General features: G+C 40.3%; 1 protein-coding gene across 1 annotated transcript; it reads left to right on the top strand.

The window, feature by feature from the left end:
* Positions 1–6,244: 6,244 nt before the first annotated feature.
* On the top strand, positions 6,245–8,328 carry LOC120211197. Its single transcript, XM_039209796.1, has 4 exons — positions 6,245–6,630; positions 6,698–6,893; positions 7,288–7,544; positions 7,800–8,328. Exons 1-4 carry the CDS (start codon positions 6,245–6,247, stop codon positions 8,326–8,328), a joined length of 1,368 nt encoding a protein of 455 aa, XP_039065727.1.
* Positions 8,329–13,395: the final 5,067 nt, after the last annotated feature.

Here is a 13,395-nt window from a genome sequence, read left to right as displayed (position 1 = left end):
TCTAGAATACTTCTAGAATATGTACAAGTCTTGAGTGTTCTAGAATAATCTACACTATTCTATCAACCTCCAAGACCAAGTGTGGCCCAACATAGCCAAAATAGCCCAAAGTGTGGGGAAAAGGCCCAATTTCGTGACATTCTCCCCCACCTATTCTGGCGTCGTCCTCGTACGATTTGAGATGTTCTTCGAACTGCCACAAGTCTTCAGCTAGTTCCCATGTTGCCTCGACTCTGGTAGTCCTTTCCACTTGATTAAATACTCGGTACGCGGTGGGACTCCTCTCTCACGGACCGTCCTACTTGTGAGCACCGTTTCCACCTCTTTGTCGTAAGACTTGGTTACTATGGGAGGTGCTCGATACGAATACCCTCGGCTTGGGTCTTCCTTGTCGGCATGATATGGCTTGAGCATACTTACATGGAAGACCGGATGAATCTTAAGTGTACTTGGCAAGTCTAAGCGATAAGACACTTTACCCACCTTGGCAAGTACCTGGAACGGTCCCTCGTATCTCCGTATTAGTCCTTTGTGAACGCTTCGGAGAGCTTTGAACTGTTGTGGCAAAAGCTTCACAAGGACTAAGTCTCCAACGGAGAACTCTCATGTCACCTCTTCTCGTCCGTCCACTTCTTCATCTTCTTCCTCACTTTCTCTAAACATGCACGGGCGATGTCGGCGTTCTCCTCCCATGACTTAGCCATCTTGGTGGCTCCGGGACTTTTGCCCTCGTCACGTGGCATTGTTAATGTGTGCGGCGTAAGCGGTTATTGTCCGGTCGTAAGCTCGAACGGACTCCGGCCTGTGGCTTCACTCCGCTGTAGGTTATAAGAGAATTGGGCGACGTCTAACAACTTTGCCCAATCTCGCTGGTTGGCACTCACGAAGTGCCGCAAGTAACACTCCAACAAAGCGTTCACCCGTTCGCTCTTCCTATCAGTTTGAGGGTAAAAGCTTGTGGAGAAATTTAACTCGGTTCCAAGGAGCTTGAATAATTCCGTCTATAGGCGTCCGGTGAATCGAGGGTCTCGGTCAGTGATGATGCTCCTTGGTAAGCCCCAATTCTTCACGATGTTCTTGAAGAACGCTCGCGCGGCCTCCTCCGCAGTACAATCCTTGGGGCATGGTATGAAAGTCCCATACTTGGAAAATCAGTCCACGACGACCATTATCGAACTGTATCCTCGGACTTGGGTAATGCACTAATGAAATCCAAGGTGATTGAATCCCAAGGTCTTTGGGGAACTGGTAAAGGTTCGAGTAATCTCGCCGGCTGTCGGTTCTCTACTTTGTCTTGTTGGCACACAAGACAAGTCTTCACGTAAAGCTCCACGCTATCCTTCATATGGGGCCAAAAGTATGCTGTCTCTAGCAATGCCTGCGCTTTTGACCCGGATGACCAGCCCACTTGGTGTCGTGGCACTCTTTGATAAGATCTCGCCTTAAGTTGTCCCACTTTGGAACATAGATTCGTCGTCCCTTGGTGTAGAGTAGAACGTCCTCTACCCAAAACCGTTGGGTTTTGCCATTGCTAGCCACAGGGCCGGTTTTGACTTTTTCTTGGCCCGGGATAAAATTAAAAAAATAGGCCCTAATTTAAAAGAATATTAAAAAATATGCAATATAAATTTTTAATTATTTTTTTATTAAATTAAATAAATATTAATTCATTAAAATATCAAAAATGTCAAAAACATATTTAAGCATATAAATACTTATAAAAAAACATTGCCTTCGAGCATTTCTTGATGCAAAATCATTGATGATAGTGTCAACATCAATGTTTTCCAACATATTTTTCTTAATATATAACATAACTAGCCCATTCAATCTTTCTTGTGACATTGTTGACCTTAAGTAATTCTTCAATAATTTCAGCTTTTAAAAACTTCTTTCCGCGGATGTTACCGTTACCAGCATTGTTAATAAGATTCGACAAGCAATTGAAACATTAGGATAACAATATCTCGCTTTAACAAACTCAAGAACTTCAAGCGCTGACATGAATACATTTGGCAAAGTCAATTGCAACACTTTATTTTCTGAAAAAAATCATTTGCATCAACATCCGACAAATTATTATGAGAAAAAATAATCTTAAAATTATTACAACATTCTTTTAATAAGTCAATAAGAAATAAGTTTATGGGCCCTCTTGTATTAATATAAGAAAATGATATATTAATATTTATGAGTCTTATTTTTAATTTAGTCTATTAAAATATAATAAATTAATATAAATTAAAATTATGGGCCCTGGGCGGGTGCCCCTTTTGCCCCTGTCCAGAGCCGGCCTGGCTAGCCAACTTTACTAATTCTCTTGTCAGTGGATCTTGCTTAAGGCCCTCCTTGATGTGATCCAACACGGTTCCCTTGGCTAGAGAGATCGTGGCAAGCTCTGTCTTTTGACTTGAGGCATCAGCTACGACGTTGGCTTTGCCCGGCTTGTATTCCAACGTGCAGTCGAACTCGGCTATGAAGTCCTGCCACCTAGCTTGTTTAGCTGACAACTTCTTCTGAGTTTGAAAATAACTCGTCGCCACATTGTCGGTCTTGATGGTGAAGTGCACGCCGAGTAGATAATGTCTCCATACTCGCAAGCAATGGATGATGGCCGTCATCTCCTTCTCTTGCACCGTGTACCGCCTCTCGGTGTCATTCAGCTTCCGGCTCTCAAATGCTACCGGATGCCCCTCTTGCATTAGTACTCCCCCGATAGCGAATTTGGATGCATCAAAGTGCACCTCGAATGGCTTGGTAAAGTCAAGTAGGACCAAGACAGGTTATTGGCTAACTGCTTCCTTCAAGTCCTCAAAGGCCTCCTGACATTGTTCGGACTACTCCCACGTCTTTCCCTTCTTGATTAGGTCCGTCAATAGTGATGCTCGTGCTGAGTAACCCTATATAAACCGGCGATAATAGTTTACTAGACCAAGGAAGGACCTCATCTCACTTACCTTGGTCGGCGGCTCCCACTCGGTTATGGCCTTGATTTTGCTCCCGTCCATCAATAGCTTCCCGTGGCCGATTACATGTCCAAGGAAGTGTACTTCCTCGATGGCAAACGTGCACTTTTCCTTCTTGACATACAGCTCGTTCTCTCGAAGTATCTTGAACACAATCCTCAAGTGGTTTACATGTTCCCCGATGGAGTTATTGTATACCACGATATCGTCCAAGTACACCACCATGAACTGGTCCAAGTACGGTTGGAAGAGCTTGTTCATGAGCGTGCAAAACGTCGCCGGTGCATTGGTTAGACCAAAGGGCATGACCAACCACTCGTACGATCCGTATCGGGTGATGCATGCGGTCTTTGGCTCGTCGCCTTCTGCTATTCGAACTTGGTAGTAACCTTTTTGCAAGTCCAACTTCGTGTACACTTTGGCTCCTCCAAGTCTGTAAAATAAATCGACAATCAAAGGGATCGGGTAATTGACGCACATGCGCAACGACCCATCGTGCTTATTTTAGAAGAGTACCGGTGCGCCATATAGTGCCTTCGAAGGTCGAATCATTCCCATATCGACTAGCTCCTTGAGTTGCCTTCGAAGTTCCTCAAGTTCGGGTGGGGCCATTCGGTAAGGTGCCAAGGCAGGCGGCTTGGCACCGGGTTCCAACTCGATCTTGTGATCCACTTCACGTCCTTGTTCTCCTCTAAGACTTCACAGATGATTGGTGGTAGATTATCCGTTTTCTCAATCTTGTCATCTTCTTTTAGCATGGCCAAATAAGTCATGGCCCCTTTCTTGATGCCTCTACCAAATTGTATGGTCGAGAGTTGTTTGGCATCTCGACCTTGCTCTTTTGGTACCTCGACCGTGGGGATCATGCAGGGAGACCCTTTCTCTAAGATACAAACTGAACTAAAGGAAGGCATAGGGATAACGATTACCTATCGGAGAAAGTCCAACCCCAAAACAACTTTGAAGTCGTCCATGGGAATGACGGAAAAGTTCACTCGGCCCTTCCAAGTGCCTAAGCGTAGCTCGACCCCTCGTGCCACGCCATAGAGTGGTGTCGCTTGTGCATTTACCGTCTTGATTCATCCTGTGCTCACAGTGTACTTCAGGCCCAAACGGTTGGCTTTATCTTTAGACACGAAGTTGTGGGTAGCCCCCGTGTCCACCATAGCTCTTGTCGGCTTCTCGTTGATTACCGCTTCCACGTACATGAGCCCATTACTTGGTGTTGGTGTCAACGACTTGGCCTTCAAGGCGTTTAGAACTTGGAGCGATCCCATATCAGCTTAAGACTCTATGTCTTGATGATCGACGATGGCAGACAATGAACCAAGTTTGGGACAACTACTCATCGGATGCGGCCCTTTACACAAGAAGCATCCTCCTTTAGGAACGAAGGCCTTTTTCTTCTCTTCGTAGTCCCTCTGACCCGGACGTCGATCTCGATCTCCCTCTTTAGCTTGTGGCCTTCGGTGATCTCGGTCTCGGTTACCTTGGTTATTCTCCTGCCGTTCTCCCCCACCTCTGGCTGGATACTTATCCTTGTTCTTCGCCGCATTGGTGTGGGAGTAGGGTTAGAAGCCGACGAGTGACTCGGTGATGGCGATGACCTCATCAACCGTTCTAATGTCCCCGACGGTGCATCTCTTGCTTGGCCCATCCTTGTAGTCCGTCAATGAAATAGAACAAGAGATCTTCTTCGGATATATTGGGAATTTGAAGCATAAGGGTTGTGAATTCTTTCACATAGTCCCTCATAATACCCCGTTGCTTCAACTCCCGTAATTTATTACGAGCCTCGTAGACCACATTCTCTGGATATAAGTGCTTCTTGAGTTCTTTCTTGAACTAATCCCATGTATCTAACCGACACACCCCTCGCTCAATGTCGGCATGTTTCCTACGCCACCATAACATAGCAGTATTGGAAAGATATAAGGCAGCAGTATTTACCTTGGCATCTCGTCGTTAAGGCCGATTCCCTCGAAGTATTGCTCCATTCGCCATAGGTAGTTTTCGACTTCCTTGGCGTCCCTTGCCCCGTTGAACCCTTGCGGCTTGGGGCACTCGACCCTCGGGGTGGAGACATTGTTAGCACCCCCGCTAACGGCGGCTCTCTTGCAGAGCGTCAAGTCCTCCCGCATCCCCTCGATGCTTTCACGTACGGCTTGGATCATATCCTCTAGCCGTATGAACCGAGCTTCCACCTCGTTGTTGGTCTCTTCGGTATTTCCTTTAAGTGTGTCAACTTGCTCCAAGACATTGTCCTCCAACGTCTTGAAGTCGTGCTGGACCCTCTCCAGCCTCTCGCCAAACTCTGCCACCATCGGTTCTAAGGAAGCGCCCTTGCGGGCTTTACTTTGACCCCTCTTCTTCTTCTGGTTGGTGGGTGCAGCTTCTCTCCCACGTTCCTCAGCAACAGTCGACTCGTTCGAGTTCCCGGCCATTCCTACAATACACGTGCACGATATTGACGCCTTTACCGGCTCTGATACCAACTGTCACGGACTTAATCTCTCAATAAGCCTCGTGTGGCCTTAGCTCCTTTTCGCCCCTCGCGATAGCTAAGTCAGCCTCACTCAAACTCGTGCTAGTATGGGAAAGGATTGACAAGGGAACAAAGAAGAAAGGAAAGAATTTTGGAAGAAAGCTTGTTGATATGCTTGAAAGCTTACAACTCTTGGATGATTTACAAATGAGGATTCTACATCTATTTATAGCCTCCCACCTGCTCAATGGACGATGGAGATTGACTTGATCCTACGGTAGAAAGAGATTCTCTAGAATTTTCCATAATTTCCTACCTAACATGGAAGACTCTAGAATGCTTCTAAAATATGTACAAGTCTTGAGTGTTCTAGAATAATCTACACTATTCTATCAACCTCCAAGACCAAGTGTGGCCCAACATAGCCAAAATAGCCCAAAGTGTGGGGAAATGCCCAATTTCGTGACATGGTGCTTCGTTCGCTGCTCAACGATCTACTTAAGATCAAGGTTTTTCTCAACGAGTTTTGAATCAAGGGGCTTCGATGTATCAAGTCAATCGTGGCGGTGGTGTTAATTTTCGTGGTCGAGGGTATAGTCGTGGATTTGGTAGGTCTCGGGTGTAGTGTCAAATTTGTGGAAAATTGGGTCATCTAGCAATTTGGTGTTATTTTCGGTTTGATCAATCTTTCGAATGAGTTGATGGTTCTAATTCTTCCAATCTTTTTGCTAATTATTGTGTTTCTGACGAGCTTCTGGTGGAGTCAGTGGTTCAGAGTGATGGTTCAACGCCTATGAATTCAAAGTTTCTTGATGTCAACGCTGTTACTGTGATTGATGGTTTTGGTACACTTGGGTATGGAGATATTTCCTGGTATCCAGACTTTGCGGCAACTACTCATCTTACACCAGATGCAGGTATTATTATTAATTCTTCTTCTGTTGGTTCAGGTAAGGTGGCAATTGCAAATGAGATGGATGTTCCTATTTCTAAAATTGGCAAAGCTATTTTATGTTCTCAGTCTAGGTCATTGTATTTGAATAATCTTTTGCATGATCCTACTATTGGAAAAAAATTACTTTCGATTTCTAGGTTCACTAAAGATAATAGTGTTTCTATAGAGTTTTATCCTACTTATTGTGTTGTGAAGGACTTAGCTACACGGCAGGTGATTGAGAGGTTTGAAGCGTGAGGGTTTATACGAACTTTCTTCTTTTGTTGTTGCTAAGTGTCTTACTCCTGCTAGTTTGGATAGTAATTCGAATTGTATGGTTGATATGCATGCTGATAGTGATGTAGCTGTTGGTGGTCTTGGTTTCTCTTCTAGTATATTACCTCCTGTTATGAATAGGGTGATTAGTAATTCTGTTAGTAATGTTTGCAATAATGTTGTTTCTAGTTCAGAACTTTGGCACAGGAGGCTAGGGCATCCTTTTAGTGTGGTTTTAGATAATGTTTTGAAATAGTGTAACATTTTTGCTGATAATAAAATGATGTTCTGTGAAGCTTGCTATCTTGGTAAGAGTGATACACTTCCATTTCAAAAATCTGTCTGTTTATAATCAACCTTTTCAGCTTGTTTAAATGGATTTATGGGGTCATGCTCCCTTAATTTCTAATAATTCTTCATATTACATTAGCTTTGTTGATGCTTGTACTCGGTTCACATGGATTTATTTTTTGGCCAGAAAGTCTGATGCTCGAAATGTGGTTATGTTTTTTCATAAGATGGTTGAGCAACAATTTAGTTATAAGCTTAAAATAATTCAATCTGATTGTGGCACTGAGTTTCAATCGTTAAATGCATATTTTCGTCAGCATGGTATTATTTTTCAGCGTTCATGTCCACATACGTTGGACCAAAATGGTATGGTCGATCGAAAACATCACCATATTGTGGAAACTGGTTTAACTCTTATGGCTCAAACCTCTGTTCCTTTTAAATTTTGGTCTGATGCATTTGATATTGCTGTCTATCTTATAAATAGATTGCCTACTAAGGTATTGCAGGGGTTACCTCGTTTGAGAAATTATTTCATAAGCAGCCAAACTTCAGTTAGCTTAGAGTTTTCGGCTGTCAGTTCTATCATTTGGTAAGACTGTATAATCAACATAAGCTGCAGCTGAGATCCAAATTCTGTGTTTTTCTGGGATATAGCCATAACCAGAAAGGATATAAGTGTCTTGATTCGATTGGTAAGCTTTATGGTTCTAGGCATGTGCAATTTCATGAGACTTCATTTCCTTTTGCAACTACATTTTAGAAGTCTGTTGTTCAGTCAAAAGATGTAGATATACAGTGTAGTTTGTTTTTCCAAGCATCTGGTTTAACCGTGTCTTCGTGGAAGTGCTCATGTTGGTTCAGTTACTCGTTCTGATGAACAAGTGTCCTCTGATTCCATTCGCCATTCTGTTGGTCTGTTTGGTCACTGTGCTGAACCTACTGTAGATCCAACATTAGCTGGTGCTATGAATCCATCGAATGATTTGGTGGGTGTTGGTTCTAATGAAGTGCACGTTCCATTTTCTCATAGTATGGAAGAATCTTCGTTGTATAATACTTCAGGAAATAGGGCTTTGTCTGAACAAAGTGGAAGTAACTCTAGCACGCATCTTGATGTTACCGAGACAGGGTATACTCATCAATGGTCACCCGATCCAAGGCTGGAGTGTTCAAGCCTAAAGCCATTTTTGTTGAAGAAACTGTTAAGGAGCCAAAAAAATATTCACCACGCTATGAAGCATACGGTGTGGAAGGAAACAGTCGAAAAGGAGTTTGATGCTCTTACTAAAAAGGGAAATTGGGATTTAGTTGTTTTGCCATCAGATCTTGTTCTGATAGGCTACAAGTGGTTGTTCAAAGTCGAGGAATTCTGATGGAAGCATTGCTCTTTACAAGGCTAGGTTAGTTGCCAAAGGCTTTTCTCAGTAAGCTGGTCTTGATTATAAAGAGAATTGCAGCCCTGTTATTAAAACCATCACTGTCCGTATCTTAATAAGCATTTCTCTCAGAAAAGGTTGGATTCTAAGATAGATCGATGTGGACAACGCATTTTTAAATGGATATTTAGTTGAAGAAGTCTTCATAGAGCAGCCGCCTGGTTTTGAGCAACAAGGTGTCCCCGGGAAGGCCTTGGTTTGCCATCGAAAGAAGTCCCTTTATGGTCTCAAGCAAGCTCCTTGAGCATGGTTTAAGAAGTTCAAGACATATCTCATTGGTTTTCTTCACTTTACTGCATCACTTTAATGGGGAAAGAGCATTTTTTATGGTATATGTTGATGATATTGTAGCCACTGGGGATAATGTTGATGAAGTAGATATGGTGATTCGCCAAATTAATGATAGGTTTTCCTTGAAAGACTTAAAAGAAATTGAATTTTTTCCTAGGGATGACCGTCTAACGTGTTGAGCAATGAATTGTCCTTAGCCAAAAGAAGCATATTATAGAACTCTTGGACAAGATGAAGATGTTGGAATCTACTCTTACTCCAACTCCTATGGTCACAACTCCACATCTCTCAGCTGAAGATGGTGATCCTTGCTTAGACGCAACATTGTATAGACAAATTGTTGGTACTTTGCAGCATGTGTGTACTACTCGGCCAGACATTCAGTTTGCAGTAAAAAAAGTTAGTCAATTCATGCAATTACCTTTGGATAAACATTGCAGAGCTGTTAAAAGAATAGTTAGATATCCTATGGGAACTATGGATCATGGGTTACTTTTCGATTCAAGCCCGACAAGAACTACTTTAGTAGGCTACGCTGATTCGGATTGGGGTACTAATACTGACGATCGAAGGTCGACAGCTGGGCACTGTATTTTTTTGGGGAGGAATCTTGTGGCTTGGAGCTCTAAGAAACAAGGAGTGGTGTCAAGGTCCTCTACTGAAGCTGAATTTCGAATCCTAGCTAATGCTATGTACGATGCGATATGGGTTAAGTCTTTGTTAACTGAAATTAATATACAACTCAATGCTACACCCGTCATCTGGTGTGACAACACCAGTGCTATTGCACATGCGACAAATCCTGTTCATCATGCTAAACTCAAGCACGTAGAGTTAGATTTATGTTTTGTCAGAGAAAAGGTGGTGGATGGGTCATTCGAGGTCAACTATGTTCCCGCTGTTGATCAAATAGCAAATGTTCTAACTAAACCGTTGTCAGCATCTTTTTTTGTTCGGCTCAAGGAAAAACTCAAGGTTGTTTCAGCAGATCAACTAAGGCTGTACTGTGTCAACAATGTGCTTTTACATCAGCAAGGGGAAAGTTTTTAATAGAAAAAGAACTTCAGAAAGGTAGAAGATGGGAAATATGTTAGTATATTAGTATTATGAGCTGTTTGTAAGTTGTTAATATGGTTGTTAATAAAGTCAAAGTTAGTTACTAGGATTCAATTACTATAATCATGGTTTGGTGTATAAAAGAACATGTTCTAGTTGTTTACGAAGAAGTTTGTTTTCTGAGGTATTTTCATAATCATTCTTGTTAATCTTTCATGACTAATACTCTTTTTGAAATTTTTATATTCCTTTTATAATTTTAAAATTTTATATATTTTTTAATTTTTTTTATTTTTTTTGAATTAATCGCTGATATAGGACTAATTTATCGGCTAATCCAGATCGGGTTCTACAGAGGCTCATGATGGGACGATCGTCCTAACCTAATTTGATCTATATGCAATTATCATAATATTTTTAATTTTAAAAAATAATTAGTAATTTTTTTAATTTTTTTACTTTTTAAAATTTTTTATGTTTTTGAATTTTAAAAATATTTTTAATAAGTTTTTTAAAAATAATTTGGGCTGTTTACTAATAAAATATTATAACGGAATGAGTTTTAAAATTATAAATAATAATTTGTTGTGATTTTCTTTAATTTAAATTATGCAATTTCTTATCTTTATGCTTTAGTTACTTGATTCTGCCTATATAAATTTACTGGATATTAGTGAAATATAAATGTACCATATAGTAATATTTATTTATTATTTTTTAGTCTATTTAACAATGTAGTCACACATAAAATACATAACTACTCTAACTGAGTTTTTTTAAAGAGACTTTTTTTAATTATTGAAACCACTAAATAAATTTTATTTTCAATAATTTAGGCATATTTTTTTACTTCATCTTATTCTTACCGATGTTCTTTGATATAATTGCTATTCAACACCTCAACTTGTCAGCAAGATCTTGTGGTCGGGAGACAGGCTTGAATCCTTAATGGGAAAAATTATGGGTTACATCACAAGGGTCAATATGAGTTTACAGTATTCACACAGATGAGATTCTTTCTCTTTTTGGTTCATGAGAAAAAGTTTTTAACTTTGATCTTACAAAACGCAGTGTGTTGGCGCTTCAACTTGTAACTCCCTAGATCCGATCTAGACGTTACAATCAAATTTAGACGATCACATATCATATACAAAAAAAAATTAGTGAATAAAATTTGTATAACGGTAAAAATATGGAAATGTGTAACGGTAAATTTCATACGGTAAACATATATATATACTATCATCAGAAGTCTGTATAAAACATATCCAGAAACAAAATACCAGTAATACAGATACATAAAGACAATAGTAAAAGCACGTGTCACCTGATGCCAAGTCTGCAAGCCTTCGGTCTGGTAGTATCTGAAAGGTTAAAAATTAAAGAATAGGCTAAAAAGCCCAGTGTGCTCCTTGTAGTGTATAAAACAGATAAATGAAATACTTCAATAAAAGTTGATTTATATAACAGGTTTTTAAACATGAACACTACCCCCATCCAATCACCAGAATGTGTAGGTTCTTATGAACCATACACCAATCTATACACTCTGTAAGGACCTTATACTGATAGCATAAGGGTTTGCGGTAAGGACATACTCTGTGCACAAAACAGAGGAGCTTTCAATAAGGTCTTACAAGTCATAGATTAAGCCTGAGATACTTCTTCCAATCATAACCCCAATGATAGTAAATGTCCATGTATTTCAGTGAAAATAGTAGTTTGGTTATTAAAACATGTCATATTCCAGAATCAAATACAGAAACACAGTAATCAAAGATCATGATAAAAATACAAGGTAAATCAGATATCATGTAGTTAGATTATTTAATATAATCAGAATTTTATAACAATTCAGACAGATAGTTCAAAACATTACTGTAACACCAATAGGAACACACTTGTATCAGTCTGAGAAGTAGGATATGGTAGCCTACTCTTGGGTCTGCCCAGTGACACTAAGGTTACAAAACCACATGATAAGGAGGAGTGCAGTGCACTCACACTGAGGAGTGGCTCCCAAATTAATCAAGATGCTAAGTTTGGAGGATAACAGACGAATGATTCGACCCCAAGATTGATGAACAAGAGGTGGAACCTTCGGAGAAGGATGACCTTAAGGTTAAAAAAGTTTCCCTACGATGAAACAAAAAGATTTGGCTACAGAAAAAGTTAGACCCCCACTAGCAGTAGAGGAAGTCAGACCCTCACCATATTTCCCACAAAGGTTGAAGAAGCAAAACGATGACCTTCAATTCAAAACGTTTATTGGTACCCTTGACCAACTATACATTAATGTCCCACTCTTAGAGGCCATTGATTTTATGCCTACATATGTAAAATTCCTCAAGGATATCGTTACCAAGAAAACGAAGGTTAAGAGGGTTTAAACAATTGATATAGCAAAAGAATGTTTTTCTGTGTTGTGAAAACTTCCACTAAAGCAAAAAGATCCAGGAAGCTTTATCATCCTTGTTCTATTGGTGATAACTATGTGGGTAGAGCCCTGTGTAATCTTGGATCGAGTGTAAACCTAATGCCCAAGTCAGTTTTTTTGAAGCTTGGTATGGAAAATGCGCGAACAACCACCATTATCCTTCAACTAACCGACTGATCCTATGTTTGAACTGAATGAGGAGTGGAGGATGTCGTGGTGAAGGTTGATAATTTGTGTTCCCATATGATTTCACCATCCTTGATTGTGAGGTCGATGACTGTGTGCCCATAATTTCAGGGTGATCATTCTTAGCAACATTAAGAATTTTGATCGATTTTGAGAAATATGAATTCACCATGAGGGTGGTCTATTAGAGTGTAAACATCAATGTGTTCAACATCCTTAAGTATGTGGATGATTTTGAGGAGTGCCAATGCATTGTAGACATGGACTCGATGGTGGAAGAGGAAGCTGAAAACTTTGTTGCAGTAATTTTTTACAGATCAAGGACTATACACAACTAAAAAAAATGAGACAGAGGAGCTCAAGGAATTTCCACTGAAGGTGCATTAGTCTAGCTTACTCATAGCTAGACTAAGTATGCGATTCGATCATTTGAATTTTGAGGATATCACTCCTCCAAAACCTTCGCTACTGCATGCACCTACCTTAAAGTTGAAACCTTTTATCGTTACATCTTAAACATGTTTACTTGGGTAGTAATGAAACATTACTGATTATTATCTCCTCTACTCTTATTCCTAACCAAGAACGTAGTTTGCTAGATTTTTTTTTCATATCATAAGAAATCTCTAGGTTGGACTATGGTCAATCTGAAGGGAATAAGCCTGATGATATGAATGCATAAGATCCTACTGGATTAATGTCACAATAATTCTATTGAACCAAAAAGACGACTCAATCCTGTTATGAAAAAAGTGGTAATGAAGGAAATAATTAAGTGGCTTGATGCTGGAGTGATCTACCCCATATCCAACAGCTCATGGGTTAGCCCGGTACAATGCGTTTCTAAAAAAGGAGGCATGACTGTGGTGAGCAATAAATAGAATGATCTCCTACCCACACGAATCATGACTGGATAGAGGATATGCATGGATTACTGCAAGCTAAATAATGCTACTAAGAATGATCACCTCCCTCTCCTATTCATCAATAAAATGCTAGATCGATTGGTAGGCAAAACTTACTATTGTTTCCTC

This window comes from Hibiscus syriacus, unplaced genomic scaffold (genome assembly GCF_006381635.1).
Source record: "Hibiscus syriacus cultivar Baekdansim isolate YM2019G1 unplaced genomic scaffold, ASM638163v2 tig00109971_pilon, whole genome shotgun sequence".
Classification (NCBI taxonomy): domain Eukaryota; kingdom Viridiplantae; phylum Streptophyta; class Magnoliopsida; order Malvales; family Malvaceae; genus Hibiscus; species Hibiscus syriacus.
The sequence above is the reverse complement of the archived record's forward strand: the minus strand, read 5'-3'. Positions and strand labels throughout refer to the sequence as shown.